This window comes from Ascaphus truei, chromosome 20, assembly GCF_040206685.1.
Source record: "Ascaphus truei isolate aAscTru1 chromosome 20, aAscTru1.hap1, whole genome shotgun sequence".
NCBI lineage: Eukaryota > Metazoa > Chordata > Amphibia > Anura > Ascaphidae > Ascaphus > Ascaphus truei.
Genome location: NC_134502.1, coordinates 7,924,994 through 7,948,264, shown reverse-complemented (window position 1 = coordinate 7,948,264; position 23,271 = coordinate 7,924,994). Strand labels below are relative to the sequence as shown.

General features: G+C 54.0%; 1 protein-coding gene across 1 annotated transcript in view; it reads left to right on the top strand.

Annotated features, from left to right (window-relative positions):
• Positions 1-1,529: 1,529 nt before the first annotated feature.
• Positions 1,530-23,271, top strand: part of LOC142471473 (class I histocompatibility antigen, F10 alpha chain-like) — a 71,053-nt gene continuing 49,311 nt past the window's right edge. The window contains exon 1 of the mRNA XM_075578269.1: positions 1,530-1,728. Coding sequence (XP_075434384.1) covers positions 1,530-1,728 — 199 coding nt within the window. The remainder of the gene's footprint in view (positions 1,729-23,271) is intronic.

Below are 23,271 nucleotides of genomic sequence, written 5' to 3'. Positions count from 1 at the left end.
GAATAAACCTTTTGATGTACTTGTGAGCCTCCTCCTGTTTTTGGCAGTGCTCTGCCTTTTTCTGCTTTTTCAACTGCTCACACAGTATGCCCTAACACCGTAGGCATACCGTGGCATGTTCCAGGCATGAGAAAAGGCTGGCAAGGAGTCCTATATGCAGTTTTCGTACAGATTGATTAAGCATAAAACTCAGTGGGTGGATTTTGGCGGAGCTATGATGGCAAAGAGCATGGTAGCATAACCTAGCTGCTCTGAGCCCCGCTGAACAATATAAGCACTAAAAACCTATAAAAATAACCGGATTTTGCTGCCAAATATCACAAAAGATTCATAAAGGTATCAGGATGTCAAGAGAGGAGTGAAAACCCAAAGGAAGAAGGGGATGCCTGAATATTTTGGGAAAGCCCGGGCAGCATGTGCTGAGGAAGAAATGGCACCCATTTCAAACACAGGCTCTGAAACGGAGCTGGAGGGAGATGAAGAAGAATTGGACAACACAGCACAGAGGCCAGTGAGGCAATGTGACTTCAACAAGCTATACAGAGATATGAAATCTATGCTGCAAGCTGAGATTAAAGAACTGAAAAAGGAAGTTACAGGGCTGGGGGAGAGAACTGGAGCATTAGAGACCAAAGTGGACCAGACAATAATATCAATAAAAAGAAACGATAAAAAAACAGCAGACCTGCAGAGTCAAATTAATGACATTAAAGACAGACAAGAGTATGCAGAAAACCGCGACCGCAGAAACAATCTAAGGATTAGGGGGGTGCCGGAGTCAGTACAGGATTGTGAGGATTACATAAATCGGTGGATAGAGACTGTACTCCCAGATACACCAAAGGAATACCTGACATTAGACAGATGCCACAGAGCCTTGAGAGCGAAACCGATGCAGACGGAACAGCCTAGGGACATCATTGTGAGGATGCACCATTTTAGATCCAGGGAGGCTGTCCTGAAAAAAACAAGACCCCTACCAGCGGTGGACTTTGAGGGCACCCGGCTTCTGATTTTTCAAGATCTGGCACCTTCCACACTAGCAAGACGGAGGAGTCTGCTCCCCATTACAAAGAAACTGAGGGAGAAGGCAATTAGGTACCGCTGGACCTTCCCTTTTGGCCTCATGGTGATCCGAAATGGCCGGTCCTTCACCATGAAGGATGTGGAGGAAGGGCCTGCCTTCCTAAACAAACTAGGGCTAGAGGAGGCTATTGCAGCCGTGGGTACAGAGGAGGCACCCCTGGAGCCCACGTGGTCCAGCAGTGCAAAAGCTGCTAAGGATAAGGGAGGGAATAAATAAGAAATACACTGCACTGGACAATGTTCAAAGTTTAAAATCACAAGTTGTTATTAAAAAGCACAAGTTCACCCGATATTGTTGCCAGGCATAGGTGCGACAAGTTAGCAGTGATGCAGCTCCCAAGCCGAAGCGCCCACTAAAGAGAGGCCAAGATGAGTACAATCGGGGCCTGGAAGAAAAACATATAAAAAGAACCTGGATCCGAGGGCCCTGTCGGGGGAGGAGGATGGCGGAGACATGGGAGCACTTAGAAAACCACGCTGACACGCAGGAGCAGGAAGGTACCTGTGGGCGGGAAGCAGGAGAGAGAGCGCGAACGTCCATTTTGGCGCGAAGAGGAATCCAAGATGGCGTCGGGCGGAACTACATCATCGCCGAGGGGCGGGACTGCGGGCGCCATCTTGGAGGTGGCACGGGAACCGGAAGTGAGAGCGGCGGACTTCACCAGAACGCGGCGGCTGTGTTCACCTTATTTAAGGAATAAATATATTTTATTATATCTAAGCCTCGTTCAGTTCAACCCAGATATTTGGTGTTCATTATATCTTGTCATAAGTTACCGTGACAAGCGCTATATTTAACTGGTGGCAGAGGTGGGATTGAACTGAACCTATATTACAGTGTTCTGTTGTCATATAGTGGGAACTCGAGAGTAATTGCGAGTTCCTGGGACTAAGGATATTGAACACACAGTAGTGCAACAGTTAACACAAGTTGTAACACCACCTCACTGCTGCGACCGTGAACCATGAGCGAGGCTGAAGGCTCATCCAACATAAGGACCCGAGCAAGCTGAAGGACAAGTGCCGTGAATATGGACTGCCCTATGAGAACCAGGAGGTCGCAGCCATAGTTGACGCAATCGGTGACTATGAAGCCCGGCTTGCAGAGCCTCAGAATACGGCTCAGCTTGCCCTTATACAGCCACCTGGAGATCAGGGAAGGAACCCAGTGCCGGGGCGGCGGAATCCCGGGGAGGGAACGAGTGCACCTCCCGGGAGCAGTGCAACAGGAGGGGTACTGGTTGCTGCGGCTACCAGTCCGTTCACCCCTGAAATGTTGGCACTGATTACTGCGTGGGGAGACAGAGGGACACCGGAGGAGCGGCTGCAGTTTATCACTATGGCAGTGAACAGACCCGCTTATTGCCCCCCTGTCCAACCCAACACAGATGAACTCAAACTGGATCAGCACAGTCTCACCAAGTTCGTGGAAGGTACTGATTAGATAGACAGTTTTCTAAAGAACTTTGAGACACAGTGTTGGCGGTACAAAGTGCTTCCCCAGCATAGGGTTGCACGTTTGGACCCCTTACGGTCCGGCTTGGCAAAGCAGATGATGATGGCGCTTCCAGATGAGTATGCTGATGACTATGACCACCTGAAAGAACTGTTACTGTTTCAGTACAGTTTTACCCCTGAAGCCTACCGGGGTAAATTCCGGCAGGAAGAGAGGCAGCCCCAGGAGTCCTATGTTACCTACGTGACCCACATGGCTTTGTACGGGATACGCTGGGTGGAGGACTATAAGGCACGGACTTACCAACGCTTGCTGGACCTCATCTTTCAGGAGCAGCTCATGCAGCAGTGCCCGCCGGCGGTGAGGGCTTGGGTGTACGACAAGAAGCCCAAGACTTACCAGGAGGCGGCAAGACGCCTATGTGGCCAGCCGAGCCCTGATGAACGCCAAAGCAGTAGCCAAGGCGGCGGTGGTGGCGGCACCGGCCAGAAAGTCTGCCAATACCCCCCAATGGACTCAGAGGCCATCTGCGGGCAGCAGTTCACCGAAGGAGGGGGAGCTCCGGCATGAGCACCGGTGCTACAACTGCAACCGCCCTGGTCACATCAGACCAGATTGCCCGGAACCCCTGCGTTCTGGCGGACCCCATCAGGGGCAACGCACCCAACTGCGAAGCCGGTAGCCCGCGTGCAGGTGGCTTCCACCAAAGACTCCGGACCGGTCATGGAACCAACTCCCAGTGAGACGTCCCATGCCACACCTGTCCCGGTTTCATCGGTGCCTACAGCCAGGATCGGAGGACATCTCAGCGCGGACCTGCAGCAGATGGACGGCCGGAGCAGACATCTCACCCCGGTCACAGTCGGTGACCGGCGAGCAGTCGGCTTGCTGGATTCAGGAGCTGCAGTGACCGTGGTCTGACCTGATATGGTCCGGCCAGAGGAATTACTCCCAGGCCCTGGAATGCAGATCACTGTGGCCAACGGAGAGCCACGTTTCCTGCAAGTGGCCAGAATATTTTTGGATTGGGGGAGGGCCAGGGTGTGCGGGAGGTAGGGGTTTTACCCGGTTTGGATGCCGATATTCTTCTTGGCAACGATCTGGGACCGATGACCTACACCTATGACCGAGTGCCCAAGCCCGCTGCAGTGGCGGCGGTTACCCGGAGCCAGACAGCGGCAATGGCGGTGGCGCCAGTCCCCCAGCCTTTGGGACAAACGTTAGAGGAGGGCACAGAGGAGCCCGGGGAGGTAAGCCAGGATCAGTTGCAACCACAGACTGACTTAGTGTTCCCCTCACCCTTCCCCATTCTCCAGACAATGACATGACTGGGGGGTGGCCAGAATTAGGAGCCCAGTTTAGGGAGGCAGTGAAGACAGACCCTACCCTGGCCGGCGTGAGACTTCGGGCGTCCGAATCTCAGGCAGGGGAAGGCACTGAGCACTGCCTATGGCATAAGGGACTCCTGTACAGAGAAGAAGGGAACTCAGGGATAGAGGAGGGATTGACCGGTAAGCGACAGCTAGTAGTGCCCCAGGCGTACCGACAGCAACTGTTACAGGTAGCTCACTCTTTTCCATTAGCGGGACATCAGGGGGTCAACAGAACGCGAGCCCAGTTATTACAGCGTTACTACTGGCCGGGGGAATCTCGAGATGTGGGCAATTTCTGCCGCTCTTGTGATGCCTGCCAGCGAGTGGGTAAGGCGGGCGACCGTGTGAAGGCACCCCGGAAACCCTTACCGATAATAGGGGAACCCTTAGAGAAAGTAGCGATGGATCTTATAGGACCCCTTATGATTCCTAGCAGGTCAGGGAAGCGCTACATCCTCACGGTGGTGGATTTTGCCACCCGGTACCCTGAGGCGGTAGCGCTGGGCACCATAGATGCCAAGACAGTGGCAGCAGCTTTGCTGAACATTTTTTCTAGGGTAGGTTTCCCTAGTGAGGTCCTAACCGATCAGGGGTCGCAGTTCATGAGTGAACTGTTACATTGTCTCTGGGAGGCATGCGGTGCACAGCCCCTTACCATCCCCAGACAAACGGATTATGTGAGAGGTTTAACGGTACCCTGAAGCAGATGCTTCGGACCTATATAGAGGCGGAGGGGAAAGACTGGGAGATTCATTTACAGCACTTGCTGTTTGCCTACTTAGAGGTACCGCAGGAATCTACAGGCTTCTCCCCCTTCGAGCTACTGTATGGCCGCAGGGTACGTGGACCTCTGGACCTATTCCGTGAGGGATGGGAAGGGGAGGCTACTGCTACTGATGCTTCAGTGATCCAGTATGTAGTAGATCTCCGAGACCGGTTAGAGATGCTCATGGAGGTGGCCCAGGACCACCTCAGGGCCGCTCAGACCAAGCAAAAGCAATGGTATGACCGGAAGGCTCGTAGCAGAGAATTCATCCCAGGACAGCAGGTGCTTGTTCTCAAACCCAATCGGGAGAAAAAGTTGATGGCTGCCTGGTCGGGACCGTACCCAGTTATCCGAAAGGTGAATGAGTACAACTACGTTGTACAGATAGAGCCTGAGAGGCATAAGACATCTCACGTCAATATGCTGAAATAATACAGAGCACCGAGTATGGGAGCAGTGATGGCCATTTGTAGCCCACTGCTGGAGGATCCAGCGAGTAATGCTCTGCCTGATCTCCTAGGGGAGGCTAGGCAGGGAAACACTGTGGAGCAGGTGGAGATAGGGGCACAGTTGAGTGCTAGGCAGAAGGGAGAAGCCAGGGACATGCTAGCTAAGTTTAGCGCCCTCTTCACTGACATGCCAGGGACCACACATCTCACAAAACACCCAGTGCACACAGGGGACCTGCAGCCTCTGCATAAGTACGCTTATACTGCTGCGGCCGAGTTTATTCGAGCATTTGCCCGTTCTCGGCCGCAGCAGTAACCTGGCGCGCGCCGGAGGGTGCCGGGCGTGCGCCGAAGCAGCGGAGGAGCGCCCTCCGATCGGGGCTTTCTCCCTCCCGCTGCCGGGTCCGCCGGGTCCCCCAGAAACCCCTGCCGCCGTCCCCCACATCGCGGGACACCAGGGCTCCCTCGGGGAGCCCTGGACGCGCGTGCAGGGGGCGCAGGCACCCGATGACGCGTGACCGCGCATCGGTGATGCGCGGCATGCTGAGGGAGTGCGGCTAGCATGCCGGGGCATCCCCCGGCTTGCGGTGCTAGCCGTGCTTCAATAAAACGTGTCGCCAGTGTAGAGTGTCAGCAGAGGTCAAGACAAGTATGGAAAGGGAGATAGAGGAGATGCTGACCCAAGGGGTAATTACTCCGTCCCAGAGTCCTTGGGCAAGCACGGTAGTACTAGTCCCTAAGAAGGACAAGACCACCTGGTTTTGTGTGGACTACTGCTTGCTCAATGCTGGGACGGTGTCAGATGCCTACCCCATGCCCCGCATGGATGAGTTACTGGATGAACTTTTGGGGGCAAGGTATCTGACGACCCACAAGGGCTATTGGCAAATCCCCCTGACCCTGGAGGCTAGGGAGAAGTCAGCATTCATCACTCCAAGTGGCCTCTATGAGTTTTTGGTGATGCCATTTGGGATGAAGAATGCCCTGGCTACCTTCCATCGCCTGGTCAATAGGTTACTGGAAGGGATGAGAGCTATGCCAGGGCTTACTTAGATGACATTGCTGTCTTTAGTAATTCCTGGGACTCCCACGTAGGACATGTAGCTGCGGTGCTGGATAGGATCAGGGAGGCTGGGCTTACCTTGAAACCCACTAGGTGTATGGTAGGCAAAAACAAAATGACTAAAATCAGCGCTAGACCTATGTAAAAAACAGTGCAGTGCACAATGAATAAAAATGCAGCCTAGTGTTCTATAAGGGGAATCACCTCTAGAAATCCCCAAAACAATAGTGAAAATACAAATATAGAAAAATACCTGGCGCAAAGTGTACAAAGATATCGTGAATGATAAATTATAAAACAATACAATATCAATAAAAGGATATAAGTGTGAGAGTGGAGTCCTTTCCTTCAGATGTTTGAATGGTAAATGGACTCAGTTCCCAAAACTTGTGAAGAAAGCGGGGGGAGTTTTTTTCTTTCTGCTGCAGGCTGTTATCCTGTGTTGTATGATAAGAACCATGGATAAAACATTGCGCAGTATTGTTTCAGCAATCGAATTCCCCCATGTACAGCTTCTGAGAGAAGGATATTCTACCTGAGCCCATCCAGACACAGTGCACCACGTGGGGTTCGTGCTAGCCTGAAAACGCCTGGGTTTGGAAGATTACAGATTCTCTCCACTGCATGCTGCCTGCTTTGTATCTAGTAAGTAGGCACTATTTGAAGTTATTATATTCTATATACACTATTCGATTGCATTCACGATATCTTTGTACACTTTGCGCCACGTACTTTTCTATAGGTGTATGGTAGGGATGGCAGAGGTCCTGTACTTAGGGCACAGTGTGGGTGGAGGGCACCTCAAACCTGAGTCAGCCAAGGTTGAAGCCATAGTTCAGTGGCCTGTTCCAAAAACCAAGAAACAGGTCATGGCGTTTTTGGGCACCGCAGGGTACTATAGGAAGTTTGTCCCACAGTACAGCGCCGTCGCCAAACCCCTGACTGATTTGACTAAGAAGCAACTGCCTGTGCTTATCACCTGGACTCCTGCCTGTGAAACTGCTTTCCAGGCACTGAAAACTGCGCTTGCTGGGGCCCCCATACTGGCTGCCCCAGACTATACCAAACATTTCCTTATACAGACTGATGCCTCGGACTTTGGCATTGGGGCTGTGTTGAGCCAAGTGGGGGATGACGGTAGAGAGCACCCTGTGGTGTACCTCAGCCGAAAACTACTCCCGGTCCTCACACACCACAACCCCCTGAGTTGGCTGCAGAGGGCATCAGGGGAGAATGCCAAGTTGCTAAGGTGTAGCTTGGCCTTGCAAGAGTTTGAGTTTACTATTCAGCACAAAAAGGGTAGTGAAAACAGCAATGCTGATGGACTTTCATGTCAGGACTATTCCTCTGAGACTGAGTTCATTAATGGTGTCAGCAGTGCCCCACTCCCCATTAGGGCCAGTGGGCCACAGGTCACCCATTAAGGGGAGGTGTAGAGGGAGAGGGGGGTTGGCCCAGTATTAAAGGGGTTGCACAACATATGGCCACTCCCTGACCTCACCAGGGAGGCAATGGGTTAACTGGACTGCGGTCCAGGTATGTGGTTTACACCTTGTCATGTCATGAAAAATGTATGTTCCCCAGTTCCCATGTTTCATTATAATCCTGTATTTTAATGTTTTAAGGTGCATTTCTGTATCTCCAGTTCTGGAGGTCGCAGAGAGTTGATATTTGGCCAATGTGTGGAGTCACTGTAGGCATTAAGAACTGGCAAATATCGACCCACTGAGCCCACCAGAATGGAACTTATTTATATGTGTAGATATTAAAGTATATAGGTATGGTATTTTGGATCTGCTCTGGAAATGCAGACCATCTGCTATGCTAATAGGTCATGAATGGCAGCCGGCTGATGGAGCCTAAGCACTGTGATCAAAAGTTAACTGCCCAGATTGTTTACACTAAGTACTAATCAACAGACCAAGTACTAATCAACAGACTCTGACACTCTAATTGTTACCTGAGGGTGGAGAATCATCAAACTGGAGTGGTTTGTAAGTGTTATGTCTACACCTACAAACAATGCAGATACTTCATTTGGTAAACTGGTCGTCGCCCCTGATTTAATTATGGGGCTACCCATAGAGTCCCAGTACACATGGGCTAATTAGTTGGGGGCATGGGTTAATCTGTGTCTCCACGTTAGGGATTGGATACAGTTAATGGTACACCAATAGTCTGTATTCAATGTTAAGAATAGGGTTACACAGGTATATAAACTGTGTCAACCCTACAGTTTCTAGTTCTTCTGATACCATCTTGAATGTCACCGGATTGCTGGAGAATTGCTAGCTGATAATTCTCCGTTCCCCAACCCTAAGTAAGTGTTACCTTCTTGTCTGTTAATTGTACTATATTGCTGTGTTCACTTTTTTTAAGGAATAAATATATTTTATTATATCTAAGCCTCGTTCAGTTCAACCCAGATATTTGGTGTTCATTATATCTTGTCATAAGTTACCGTGACAAATATGCTCAGGCAGAGGGGCCCAGGGTTAAGGTGTGCAGTGTGACTTCTAGCTGCCAGGATTGCACACACACGCTGTGTTTCATCTCATTACAATATGCTCAGGCAGAGGGGCCCAGGGTTAAGGTGTGCAGTGTGACTTCTAGCTGCCAGGATTGCACACACACGCTGTGTTTCATCTCATTACAATATGCTCAGGCAGAGAGCCCCAGTGTTATGGATTACAGGTATTTTCTGGCATATTACGCATAATGAATACAGGTCACAGGTACATATATACATAGTATCATTATAAGGCCTAGTATAGCTTAGAGTATACTGTTAAAATTCTGGTTTTTCTTGTCTTAGAAATAATAGCTTGTTTTGCTCAGAAGTGGCAGGATATTGGGACAGGTTACATAGACATAAAAGGGGAACTAACACCGGTAAATAGGCCGTGGTTTAACGATAACTTACGACATATATCATACGTCACTAACTGTAATTTTTGATGGTAAACATCATACGTCACAAACCACAGAGCATGGACACATGACACGTGACACACGTACGCAGCAAACAATGCACTCTATAATAGGTTTGCCCGACTCCATGTTAAACCAGAGAACCGAACTTAGGTGTGAAGACACACAGATGAGACTTGAGCTGGGACTGGCTGACCTATCGTAATATCTTTTGGTTTGTGAGTATTGACAATGCATATATAGTTATAATCTCTGCATAGTTAGGAATGGATTGGTAACATACTGTAACTGCTAGCCATCAGCTTATAAGAAGCTTGTTGTGATATTTCTGATATTTCTGAATATTGTTGTGATACAATAAATGATAAACCTTATCTTATACAAACTCTGAGTGACCTTTCTTTATAATAATCTCACAATACCCTCCATAATATCATAATATGTGAGAGTGTGGCCGAGACTTTGCAAGTGCAACATTGTGGTCTGTGCTCTCTGCTTAGTGCAGGACATAACTCACCATAAGGCGATACTTGGGAAAGGAAGGTAGGCTTCGAGCCCAGATTACCAGGGGTTAAGGTGTGCAGTGTGACTTCTAGCTGCCAGGATTGCACACACACGCTGTGTCTCATCTCATTACAATATGCTCAGGCAGAGGCCCCAGGGGTTAAGGTGTGCAGTGTGACTTCTAGCAGCCAGGATCGCACACACACGCTGTGTTTCATCTCATTACAATAAAGGCTTTATTCGCCGCCCCTCCTTTGTGACGCTAAACCAAATAATGGAGACCACACAATGTTGGAAGAAAAGGTCACAGCTTTATTTGAACATCCGCTGTTAAAATCCTACCAGCCTGCCAAGTGTGCTCCATGCAAAATGGGGGGAGATCCTTGCCCAGCGGCCAGCAATTGGCCGCGCTCCCTCCCCCGCCCATAGCATGTGAATGGGGGGGAGATCCTTGCCCAGACAGCCAGCAATTGGCCCGCTCCCTCCCCCCCGCCCAAAGCACTGTAAGATGGGAGGGGGAGATCCTCATTCAGCCGATGTTGGGCTGCATTCCCTCCCGGCCCTAGTGTCAGCTTAGGCCCAGCCCTAAAGATGGCGCCCAGCTTTTTACCAGCGTTGATTGGGCATAGGCCGGCCCGGCCCTAAAGCCGGCGCCTCCAGCCTGCCGAGCTGTTCTAGGGGCTCCAGCTGATGGATGGACCCTAAAGTCCTCACCCTTTCTCCGTCTCCTGAGCTTGGCTGGCGCGCCAGCTCCGCCACCCGGAGGCCCCTCTGCCAGGCACTGGCTACCCTGGGGCCGACACGCCCACCCAAAGCTGCAATCGCTGATCTTAATTCTTCCCACATAAAACCCTTGATGTTACTTAAGAACATCTCCAACCCCTTTGGTGATAGATGCACACAGTCCTCTTTCCGTGGCCCCTTTTAAAATTCGCTTTGGAATAATTACAGACCAAATGATTACAACCTCACTCCACAGCACCTTCAAGCGGGCGCATTCCTGTTGTAACCGATAAATCAAATGTAGTGTTTTGTTGTTGGCTGGGTCGTTCCCCCCGAGGTGTAGCAAAATAACATCCGGTTTCAGGAAGAAGATAGGCGTAGATAGAGCACAGCTCCAGACATCCTGTAGTAAGAATCCAGGAAAGCAAACCAGGACACTCCAAAATAGTAACAAAAAGAGGTTATTTAATGCTGGCTAGACATACAGGGAAAGGGGGGACTGAATGAACGCACCTACGCGTTTCGTACAGGGGTACTTTATCAATTTAAGTAGGTGGGGTGGTTGGGTATGGCGTGTGGCGGTATGTAGTATGTTGGTGCTTCACGGTTGTAACCCTGCTCACAGTCTGTCCTGTGCTGTGAGGGGTAAGGGTGTAACCCTGCTCACAGTCTGTCCTGTGCTGTGAGGGGTAAGGGAGTAACCCTGCTCACACTCCCCCCTGTACTGTGAGGGGTAAGGGTGTAACCCTGCTCACACTCCCCCCTGTGCTGTGAGGGGTAAGGGTGTAACCCTGCTCACATTCTGTCCTGTACTGTGAGGGGTAAGGGTGTAACCCTGCTCACATTCTGTCCTGTACTGTGAGGGGTAAGGGTGTAACCCTGCTCACAGTCTGTCCTGTGCTGTGAGGGGTAAGGGAGTAACCCTGCTCACACTCCCCCATGTACTGTGAGGGGTAAGGGTGTAGCCCTGCTCACAGTCTGTCCTGTGCTGTGAGGGGTAAGGCTGTAACCCTGCTCACACTCCCCCCTGTACTGTGAGGGGTAAGGGTGTAACCCTGCTCACACTCCCCCCTGTACTGTGAGGGGTAAGGGTGTAACCCTGCTCACAGTCTGTCCTGTACTGTGAGGGGTAAGGGTGTAACCCTGCTCACATTCTGTCCTGTACTGTGAGGGGTAAGGGTGTAACCCTGCTCACAGTCTGTCCTGTACTGTGAGGGGTAAGGGTGTAACCCTGCTCACATTCTGTCCTGTACTGTGAGGGGTAAGGGTGTAACCCTGCTCACATTCTGTCCTGTACTGTGAGGGGTAAGGGTGTAACCCTGCTCACAGTCTCTCCTGTGCTGTGAGGGGTAAGGGAGTAACCCTGCTCACACTCCCCCCTGTACTGTGAGGGGTAAGGGTGTAGCCCTGCTCACAGTCTGTCCTGTGCTGTGAGGGGTAAGGCTGTAACCCTGCTCACACTCCCCCCTGTACTGTGAGGGGTAAGGGTGTAACCCTGCTCACACTCCCCCCTGTACTGTGAGGGGTAAGGGTGTAACCCTGCTCACAGTCTGTCCTGTACTGTGAGGGGTAAGGGTGTAACCCTGCTCACACTCCCCCCTGTACTGTGAGGGGTAAGGGTGTAACCCTGCTCACAGTCTGTCCTGTACTGTGAGGGGTAAGGGGTAACCCTGCTCACAGTCTGTCCTGTACTGTGAGGGGTAAGGGTGTAACCCTGCTCACAGTCTGTCCTGTGCTGTGAGGGGTAAGGGTGTAACCCTGCTCACACTCCCCCCTGTACTGTGAGGGGTAAGGGTGTAACCCTGCTCACAGTCTGTCTTGTACTGTGAGGGGTAAGGTTGTAACCCTGCTCACACTCCCCCCTGTACTGTGAGGGGTAAGGGTGTAACCCTGCTCACAGTCTGTCTTGTACTGTGAGGGGTAAGGTTGTAACCCTGCTCACAGTCTGTCTTGTACTGTGAGGGGTAAGGGTGTAACCCTGATCACACTCCCCCCTGTACTGTGAGGGGTAAGGGTGTAACCCTGCTCACACTCCCCCCTGTGCTGTGAGGGGTAAAAGTGTAACCCTGCTCACACTCCCCCCTGTACTGTGAGGGGTAAGGGTGTAACCCTGATCACACTCCCTCCTGTACTGTGAGGGGTAAGGGAGTAACCCTGCTCACACTCCCCCCTGTACTGTGAGGGGTAAGGGTGTAACCCTGCTCACACTCCCCCTTGTACTGTGAGGGGTAAGGGTGTAACCCTGCTCACACTCCCTCCTGTACTGTGATGGGTAAGGGAGTAACCCTGCTCACACTCCCCCCTGTACTGTGAGGGGTAAGGGTGTAACCCTGCTCACAGTCTGTCTTGTACTGTGAGGGGTAAGGTTGTAACCCTGCTCACAGTCTGTCTTGTACTGTGAGGGGTAAGGGTGTAACCCTGATCACACTCCCCCCTGTACTGTGAGGGGTAAGGGTGTAACCCTGCTCACACTCCCCCCTGTGCTGTGAGGGGTAAGAGTGTAACCCTGCTCACACTCCCCCCTGTACTGTGAGGGGTAAGGGTGTAACCCTGATCACACTCCCTCCTGTACTGTGTGGGGTAAGGGAGTAACCCTGCTCACACTCCCCCCTGTACTGTGAGGGGTAAGGGTGTAACCCTGCTCACACTCCCCCCTGTACTGTGAGGGGTAAGGGTGTAACCCTGCTCACACTCCCTCCTGTACTGTGATGGGTAAGGGAGTAACCCTGCTCACACTCCCCCCTGTACTGTGAGGGGTAAGGGTGTAACCCTGCTCACAGTCTGTCTTGTACTGTGAGGGGTAAGGGTGTAACCCTGCTCACAGTTTGTCCTGTACTGTGAGGAGCAAAGGTGTAACCCTGCTCACACTCCCCCCTGTGCTGTGAGGGGTAAGGGTGTAACCCTGCTCACAGTCTGTCCTGTACTGTGAGGGGTAAGGGTGTAACCCTGCTCACAGTCTGTCCTGTGCTGTGAGGGGTAAGGGTGTAGCCCTGCTCACACTCCCCCCTGTACTGTGAAGGGTAAGGGTGTAACCCTGCTCACACTCCCCCCTGTACTGTGAGGGGTAAGGGTGTAACCCTGCTCACAGTCTGTCCTGTATGTGAGGGGTAAGGGTGTAACCCTGTTCACACTCCCCCCTGTGCTGTGAGGGGTAAGGGTGTAACCCTGTTCACACTCCCCCCTGTGCTGTGAGGGGTAAGGATGTAACCGTGCTCACACTCCCCCCTGTACTGTGAGGGGTAAGGGTGTAACCGTGCTCACACTCCCCCCTGTACTGTGAGGGGTAAGGGTGTAACCCCGCTCACAGTCTGTCCTGTACTGTGAGGGGTAAGGGTGTAACCCCGCTCACAGTCTGTCCTGTGCTGTGAGGGGTAAGGGTGTAACCCTGCTCACACTCCCCCCTGTGCTGTGAGGGGTAAGGGTGTAACCCTGCTCACACTCCCCCCTGTGCTGTGAGGGGTAAGGGTGTAACCCTGCTCACACTCCCCCCTGTGCTGTGAGGGGTAAGGGTGTAACCCTGCTCACACTCCCCCCTGTGCTGTGAGGGGTAAGGGTGTAACCCTGCTCACACTCCCCCCTGTGCTGTGAGGGGTAAGGGTGCAGCCCGCGCAGGGGAAGAGCGCCCCTCCCTCCCCTGATGCTGCAGCACATGGGAGGGAGGTGAGTAATGGCGCAGAGGAGCCAGCAGCAGCGCCCGGATATCCGCAGTCGGAGGGGTGAGGCTGCTGTGTAGTGGGAGCCAGCGCGTGGCCGTCCCCAGTAAAGGTAAGCGGCCTGATGCAGAGGGAGGCGCGCTCCCCGGCCGGCGCACGCGACGCCTGATTGTCCCTGCGCTAGGGGGGAACTGGGCATCGGGCGCCCTGGTCTGCGCGCGGCCGTCGCCGGCAGAGTGGCGAGTGGGCTGGCGGCTGCGAGGCAGGGCACCACTGAGGGCGGAACGCCCTTTCCCCCCTCCAGAGAGCCGGTCTTCCGGGCAGGGAGACTGGCGGCGGGGAGCCCAGCGGGACTGCACTTGGGCATGGGGAGTTGGGCGCCTGTGAGCAGGGGAAGGGTGGCGGCTGGGAGTGGGCGGGTAGCAGGGAAAGGAGCGGGCGCTGGCGGGAGATGCCTGCGTTTGGCTGGGGGCCCGGCCGGGCTGGGGGAAGGTGCATGGGGGTTTCTGCCCGCACCTCTGCGTTGGGATCTGCGCGGGGCAGGGACACTCACCTGATCCTCAGAAGCAGCCGCAGCATCCAGGTGGGTGAGGCTGGCAGGGCTTGGGGGTCCTCACACAGCGGGGGGCTGCTGTAATCCACGAGGCCTTTCATCATAACTGGGAAAAATGTGCAGATCCGCAGTAACATCCTGTAAGGTAAGGGGGGGGGGATTTCTTTAGCTCTGTCTCTCTCCTGACCGTTCTGTTCTGACTGACAGATTAAATCTGTCAGTGGTGATATTGGATACCGAGGCTTGAGCCTCATTACTCCAAGTTCTCTTGTTGAGTGTATTGTTGCACTCTTTAGGAAGCTTCTTGATCTGTGTTACTTGCCACAGTTGAGTTGGTTTCACAGGGTCAGCGCTGTGATGGGACTCTGTCTCTCTCCTGACCGTTCTGTTCTGACTGACAGATTAAATCTGTCAGTGGTGATATTGGATACCGAGGCTTGAGCCTCATTACTCCAAGTTCTCTTGTTGAGTGTATTGTTGCACTCTTTAGGAACCTTCTTGATCTGTGTTACTTGCCACAGTTGAGTTGGTTTCACAGGGTCAGCGCTATGATGGGACTCTGTCTCTCTCCTGACCGTTCTGTTCTGACTGACAGATTAAATCTGTCAGTGGTGATATTGGATACCGAGGCTTGAGCCTCATTACTCCAAGTTCTCTTGTTGAGTGTATTGTCGCACTCTTTAGGAAGCTTCTTGATCTGTGTTACTTGCCACAGTTGAGTTGGTTTCACAGGGTCAGCACTGTGATGGGTCGTGGGTAGCGGTCAAATGGGTTTGCAGAGATCGCAGCAAGCGCTGTCTCTCTCCTCTGGGGCCCCACTCTTTATACCCTCTCCCCCCTCCCCCTGCATGGGAGGGGACAAGTAGCTTTCCCACTCCGTGGGGGGAGGGGGGTTATCCGACCACCCCAGCTCTCGCCAATCAGGACGTCGCAGCCCTTAAGGAGCCTACGACCCCATGCTGGGGCCTCTGCCTCTTCATGTGGGTGGAGGAGGGTGCAGAGTGGTGTGTTGGTGTGTTGGTGTGTTGGTGTGTTGGTGTGTTGGTGTGTGTCTGTGTGTGGGTTACAGGGGGCTGCAGTGGGTGTAGGGAGGGGTCTGCAGTGGTTGTAGGGAGGGGGCTGCAGTGGGTGTAGGGAGGGGGCTGCTGGTGTGTGTTTTGTGGATGTAGAGCTGGCAGTATGTTAATTTGTGTGTATTTTTGAAGTGTGTGTTTTGTAGGTGCAGGGGGGCTGCAGTCTGTTTTGTGGGTGGAGGAGGGATGCAGAGTGTTGTGTGTGTGTGTTTGTGTGCAGTGTGTGGGTTTACATGGGGGCTGCAGAGGGTGTAGAGGGGGGCTGCTGATGTGTGTTATGGATGTAGAGGGGGCAGCAGTCTGTTTTGTTGGTGTGTGTGTCTGCTGCGTGTTTTGTGGGTGTAGAGGGTGACAGCAGTGTGTGTGTGTGTGTGTGTGTGTGTGTGTGTGTGTGTGTGTGTGTGTGTGTGTGTGTGTGTGTGTGTGTGTGTGTGTGTGTGTGTGTGTGTCAGTGAGTGTATATGGTGGAGATGGGCTGCAGAGTGTGTTTTGGTATGTGTGTGTGTGTGTGTCTGCAGTGTGTTTCGTGTGTGTGGAGGGGGGGCTGCTGTGTGTGTTTTGTTAGGGTGGAGGAGGCCTGCAGTGTGTTTTGTGAGTGTAGAGGAGGGGGCTGCACAGTGTGTTGGGCGGACTGCAGAGTGTGTTTATGTATATAGAGGGGGGTTGTGGTGTGTGGGTGTGTACGTGTGGGTGTGTACGTGTGTGTGTGTGTGTACGTGTGTGTGTACCGCTATGTGTGTGTACAATTTTCCTATTAATAAACGTGCAGTAAAAGTGTAAGAATGTAGACAATCAGCTGATAATAATCAATATGACTACAAAATGTATCTCAGGCCTTCAACTCTTCCAGCCAGGGCATTATTGGCCAGTAATGGAGGGGAGGAAGGTAAAGAGAGGGGGAGGGAGGGGATGAAGGTAAAGAGAGGGGGAGGGAGGGAGGGGAGGAAGGTAAAGAGAGAGGGAGGGGAGGAAGGTTAAGAGAGGGGGAGGAAGGTAAAGAGGGGGGGGAGGAAGGTAAAGAGAGGGGGGGAGGAAGGGGGAGGGGAGGAAGGTAAAGAGAGGGGATGGAGGAGAGGGGAGGAAGGTAAAGAGAGAGGGAGGGGAGGGAAAGAGAGAGAGGGAGGGGAGGGGAAGAGAGGGAGGAAAAGAGAGGGGAAGGAAGGGAGGGGAATGGACATTAATGGCGCTATATAAATAAAGACATACATACATGTTTGCCTAATAATTATTAATTATTATTGCACGTTACACAGATTATAGTTTATTCACTTACATGTTTTAATGAGCCCAGACCTCTCCTCTACCAGTGACCAACTTGCAGTGACTCTCTGTCTCTTTCTGTCTCTCTCTGCCTCTCTCTCCCGGCCTCTCTGTCTCTCTCCGTCTGCCTCTTTCTGTCTCTCTCTGCCTCTCTCTCTCTCTCTCTCTCTCACGCTCTCTTTCTCTGTCTCTGTCTTTCTCTCTCTCTCTGCCTCTCTGTCTCTCTCTCTGCCTCTCTGTCTCTCTCTCTCTCTCTGCCTCTCTCTCTCTCTGCCTCTCTGTCTCTCTCTCTCTCTCTGCCACTCTCTCTCTCACAGTCGCAGCTAATTATTTAATTCGGATATAAATACACTGCCTCACTCTGTCTCTCTCTCTGTCACTCTCTCTGTCTCTGTCTCTCTCTGTCTCTCTCTGCCTCTCTCTCTCTGCCTCTCTCTCTCTGCCTCTCTCTCACAGTCGCAGATAATTATTTAATTCGGATATAAATACACTACCTCTCTCCGTGACATTATATAGCTTTTATCTGATAACGGTTATTGTGTATTTTTCACATGAATCCGTGAGGGTGAGTGCATCACTGGGGGATCCCCCTGTAAATATCTCATTGAACCGGATACCACGGCGCTTGTGGTTAAATGCAGCGCTTCCTGTAACCCATTTCTGTAGCTGCTGTAACCCTCCATTTGTTCGTTTGACAATCTGATCAGGCCAGTTCATTTAGGAAAATAAATCATATTCCTTCTTTTATAGGGACATCATATGCCCTACAAATGATAAGATTATTCGTGGCGCTCCTCTCCAAGTGTTAGTGGCACTAAATAATAATAATAATGAAAATACAGTGCTAAAAATGGATAAATACACGTGTTCACACAAACGGATAAAGTGATAGGGCGATAACAGAATGCAGACAGACACTTATACTCAGCGGGAGCTTTATAAATAATTCCCTCTCCGCTCCGGGTAAAAGCAAAGTTCAAATACGTTCCGAAATCGCTGGTGCGAACGCCAAGCGGATGAACGCGCACATCTCACGGATAAAAAGAAGGAGAAAAGAGAACCAATGATGCAGTATGTCTGATGTGATGTCAGAGAGACCACTGGAGATTATAGTTACACAGTTCTTACATAGTTACATAGTAGTTACACAGTCACATAGTTACACAGTAGTTACATAGTAGTTACATAGTAGTTACATATTTACATTGTAGTTACATAGTCAACTACTAGTTGCGTAGTTACATAGTAGTTAGATAGTTACATTGTGGTTACATAGTCACATAGAAGTTGCATAGTTACGTAGTTATATAGTTACATAGTAGATGAGGTTGAAAAAAGACGTATGTCCATCTAGTTCAGCCTATGCTAAATTTAGACAACAGATACTTTATCCTATAGCTATACTTTCTTGATGATCCAGAGAAAGGCAAACAAACAACCCCAGTGTCACATCACCCAATGATATCTCATAAGGGGAAAAATAAATTCCTTCCTGACTCCAAGAATTGGCAATCGGATTAATCCCTGGGTAGTGAGTCCCACACTGTAACTGCCCTCCCAGCCTCCCTGGGTAGTGAGTCCCACACTGTAACTGCCCTCCCAGCCTCCCTGGGTAGTGAGTCCCACACTATAACTGCCCTCCCAGCCTCCCTGGGTAGTCAGTCCCACAGTGTAACTGCCCTCCCAGCCTCCCTGGGTCGTGAGTCCCACACTGCAACTGCCCTCCCAGGGTAGTGAGTCCCACACTGTATCTGCCCTCCCAGCCTCACTGGGTAGTGAGTCCCACACTGTATCTGCCCTCCCAGCCTCCCTGGGTAGTGAGTCCCACATTGTAACTGCCCTCCCAGCCTCCCTGGGTAGTGAGTCCCACACTATAACTGCCCTCCCAGCCTCCCTGGGTAGTGAATCCCACACTGTTACTGCCCTCCCAGCCTCCCTGGGAAGTGAGTCCCACATGGTATCTGCCCTCCCAGCCTCCCTGGGTAATGAGTCCCACACTGTATCTGCCCTCCCAGCCTCCCTGGGTAGTGAGTCCCACAGTGTAACTGCCCTCCCAGCCTCCCTGGGTATTGAGTCCCACACTGTTACTGCCCTCACAGCCTCCCTGGGTAGTGAGTCCCACACTGTAACTGCCCTCCCAGCCTCCCTGGGAAGTGAGTCCCACATGGTATCTGCCCTCCCAGCCTCCCTGGGTAATGAGTCCCACACTGTATCTGCCCTCCCAGCCTCCCTGGGTAGTGAGTCCCACAGTGTAACTGCCCTCCCAGCCTCCCTGGGTATTGAGTCCCACACTGTTACTGCCCTCACAGCCTCCCTGGGTAGTGAGTCCCACACTGTAACTGCCCTCCCAGCCTCCCTGGGTAGTGAGTACCACACTGTATCTGCCCTCCCACCCTCCCTAGGTAGTGAGTCCCACAGTGTAACTGTCCTCCCAGCCTCCCTGGGTAGTGAGTCCCACACTGTAACTGCCCTCCCAGCCTCCCTGGGTAGTGAGTACCACACTGTAAGTGCCCTCCCATCCTCCCTGGGTAGTGAGTCCCACAGTGTAACTGCCCTCCCAACCTCCCTGGGTAGTGAGTCCCACACTGTAACTGCCCTCCCAGCCTCCCTGGGTAGTGATTCCCAGAGTGTAACTGCCCTCCCAGCCTCTCTGGGTAGTGAGTCCCACACTGTAACTGCCATCCCAGCCTCCCTGGGTGGGGAGTCCCACAGTGTAACTGTCCTCCCAGCCTCCCTGGGTAGTGAGCCCCACACTGTAACTGCCCTCCCAGCCTCTCTGGGTAGTGAGCCCCACACTATAACTGCCCACCCAGCCTCCCTGGGTAGTGAGTCCCACAGTGTAACTGCCTTCCCAGCCTCCCTGGGTAGTGAGTCCCACACTGTAACTGCCCTCCAAGCCTCCCTGGGTAGTGAGTCCCACACTGTAACTGCCCTCCCAGCCTCCCTGGGTAGTGAGTCCCACACTGTATCTGCCCTCCCAGCCTCCCTGGGTAGTGAGTACCACACTATAACTGCCCTCCCAGCCTCCCTGGGTAGTGCCTCACTTCCACCCATTCCCTCCCACTTCCACCCAAGACTCCTCCCCAGATTTTTTACGAAACAGAATATAAATTGGTGAAAATTGGTGATTACTTGCAGTGCAATTTAGAACAAATTACATAACAGTCAGGTCGTTTATAAATAACATTCTTCCCCACCAACGATTCTCGCGCGTCGCACCTTTCACCATTGTGTATTTTAGGACAAGCCACCTGGCAACCCTACTCGCTCTCCCCCCTCCCGGCACCCCGGCTCCGCTCGCTCTCCCCCCGCCCGGCACCCTGGCTCCGCTCGCTCTCCGCCCCACCTGGCACCCCGGCTCTGCTCGCTCTCCCCCCTGCCCGGCACCCCGGCTCTTCTCGATCTCCCCCCGCCCGGCACCCTGGCTCTGGTCGCTCTCCCCCCGCCCGGCACCCCGGCTCTGCTTGCTCTCGCCCCGGCCGGCACCCCGGCTCTGCTCGCTCTCCCCCCGCCTGGATCTGCTCGCTCTCCCCCTGACCGGCATCGCGGCTCTGCTCGCTCTCCCCCCGCCCGGCACCCCGGCTCCGCTCGCTCTCCCCCCTGCCCGGCACCCCGGCTCTACTCGCTCTCGCCCCGCCCGGCACCCCGGCTCCGCTCGCTCTCCGCCCCGCCTGACACCCCGGCTCTGCTCGCTCTCCCCCCGCCCGGCACCCCGGCTCTTCTCGATCTCCCCCCGCCCGGCACCCTGGCTCTGGTCGCTCTCCCCCCGCCCGGCACCCCGGCTCTGCTTGCTCTCGCCCCGGCCGGCACCCCGGCTCCGCTCGCTCTCCTCCCTGCCCAGCACCCCGGCTCTACTCGCTCTCGCCCCGCCCGGCACCCCGGCTCTACTCGCTCTCGCCCCGCCCGGCACCCCGGCTCCGCTCGCTCTCCACCCACCCGGCACCCCTGCTCACGTCACAACCGCTCGCAGCCTAGCAGTGCAGCTCTTCCGGTCCCTGCTGCTGCTAGTGAGTGCGTGGGAGGCTGGGAGCGACAGTGTAGGCAGGGCCCTGTGCACTGCTCTGCCCGGAGGCCCCTAATGTTGTTAAATGGCCCTGCCTATCACCCGCACAGCGGATAACCTTAGGATCGCCGCCTACCTACCACTCCTACATCTGGAAGTCTCACCCCTCTACGCCTGCCGCCACAACCCCCCCCCTCACAGTTTACCCACTTTACCACCTGTACACCAAGGAAAGGTTCCTGCCTCTCCGCCTGCCGCCTGTCACCCCCCCACCCTCAACGACCCACCGCTCACACACCCGCCTACACCCCTCTTACCTACCCCTCCTTAGTCGCACACCTTCACTTACCCCATCCCACCTATCAGACTCCTCCCACACCCCTCTAACACACACATCTCACACCCCCTCTTACCCACCCCTGCTCAATCAGACACTTACCCACCGCATCTCACCCACCCTATAACTACCACCTTTAAACCACCCCCCGCCACCCCCTCTGACCTACAGCACCCTCCGTCTCCCCCCGTCACTCAAACACCGCCTCACAGCCTTCACACTACACCCGCTACCCAACAAACGCCTCATAACCACCCCACGCCTACCAAAACGCACACCCGCAACCTAACGCCTCTCACACCCTGCTTCCCTACGCACACAAACACACAAACATTTTTTCAACATCATCATTTTTCTTTACATCCCGGGCAATGCCGGGTATATCAGCTAGTATATATATAACACACACACATACAAAGAGTGGGAGCTCCCAGCACTCAGACAGCAGAATATATGAGACTAGCTGATATACTCGGCGTTGCCCGGGATGTTACAGGGGGGAGACGGAGGGTGCTGTAGGTCAGAGGGTGTGGCGGGGGCTGGTTGAAAGGTGGTAGTTATAGGGTGGGTGAGAGGCGGTGGGTAAGTGTCTGATTGAGCAGGGGTGGGTAAGAGGGGGTGTGAGTTGTGTGTGTTAGAGGGGGGTGGGAGGGGAGTCTGATAGGTGGGATGAGGTGAGTGAAGTTGTGCAACTAAGGAGGGGTAGGTGAGAGGTGTGTTGTAGGTGTAAGTAAGATGGGGGTGTAGGCGGATATGTGAGAGTTGGGTCGTTGAGGTTAGGGGAGTGACAGGCGGCAGGCGGAGAGGCAGGAAAGGTGGTGTACAGGTGGTAAAGTGGGTAAAAGGTGAGGGGGGTGTTGTGGCGGAAGGCATTGAGGGGGAGACTGGTTATCTGCTGTGCGGGTGATAGGTGATGGGCGTCGATCCGGGAGAGCTGTGAAATAGGGTAAGTGGGTGAGTGTGCATGGGGGACACATACATATGTTTTATTGTTTCGGAGGGGTGGAGAGAGGGAGAGGCGGCTAGTGGCGGGCGGGGGACAGAGATGAGAATTTTGGAGGGGTGAGAGGGGGGGGTGGCGTGGTGGGAAAGGGCGCGCTGGCGGTCATTACTGGGGAGTGGTGGGAGGGGGGGTGCGCACAGCCGGGAATTAAAGGGTGTGCGCAGGCGGTCATTCAGTGGGGGTGACGTGGTGGGAAAGGGTGCGCACAGACATACCATGGATCACACATACATTTTAACCCCCATTACACCTGTATAGATCATGTCATGGCCGCATTGTGCTGCAATCCTGGCAGCTAGAAGTCACACTGCACACCTTAACCCTCCTCCCCCCCTCCTCCTCCCTCTCCTCCTCCCCTCCTCCCCCCCTCCTCCTCCTCCTCCCCCCCTCCTCCTCCCCCCCTCCTCCTCCCCTCCTCCTCCTCCTCCCCCCCTCCTCCTCCCCCCTCCTCCTCCTCCTCCCCCCCTCCTCCTCCCCCCCTCCTCCTCCCCCCTCCTCCTCCCCCTCCTCCCCCTCCTCCCCCCCTCCTCCTCCTCCTCCTCCTCCCCCTCCTCCCCCCCCCCTCCTCCTCCCCCTCCTTCCCCTCCTCCTCCCCCCCCCTCCTTCCCCCCCTCCTCCTCCCCCTCCTTCCCCCCCTCCTCCTCCCCCTCCTTCCCCCCCTCCTCCTCCCCCTCCTTCCCCCCTCCTCCTCCCCCTCCTTCCCCCCTCCTCCTCCCCCTCCTTCCCCCCTCCTCCTCCCCCTCCTCCTCCTCCTTCCCCCCTCCTCCTCCCCCTCCTTCCCCCCCTCCTCCTCCCCCTCCTTCCCCCCCTCCTCCTCCCCCTCCTTCCCCCCCTCCTCCTCCCCCTCCTTCCCCCCTCCTCCTCCCCCTCCTCCCCCTCCTTCCCCCCCTCCTCCTCCCCCTCCTTCCCCCCCTCCTCCTCCCCCTCCTTCCCCCCCTCCTCCTCCCCCTCCTTCCCCCCCTCCTCCTCCCCCTCCTTCCCCCCCTCCTCCTCCCCCTCCTTCCCCCCCTCCTCCTCCCCCTCCTTCCCCCCCTCCTC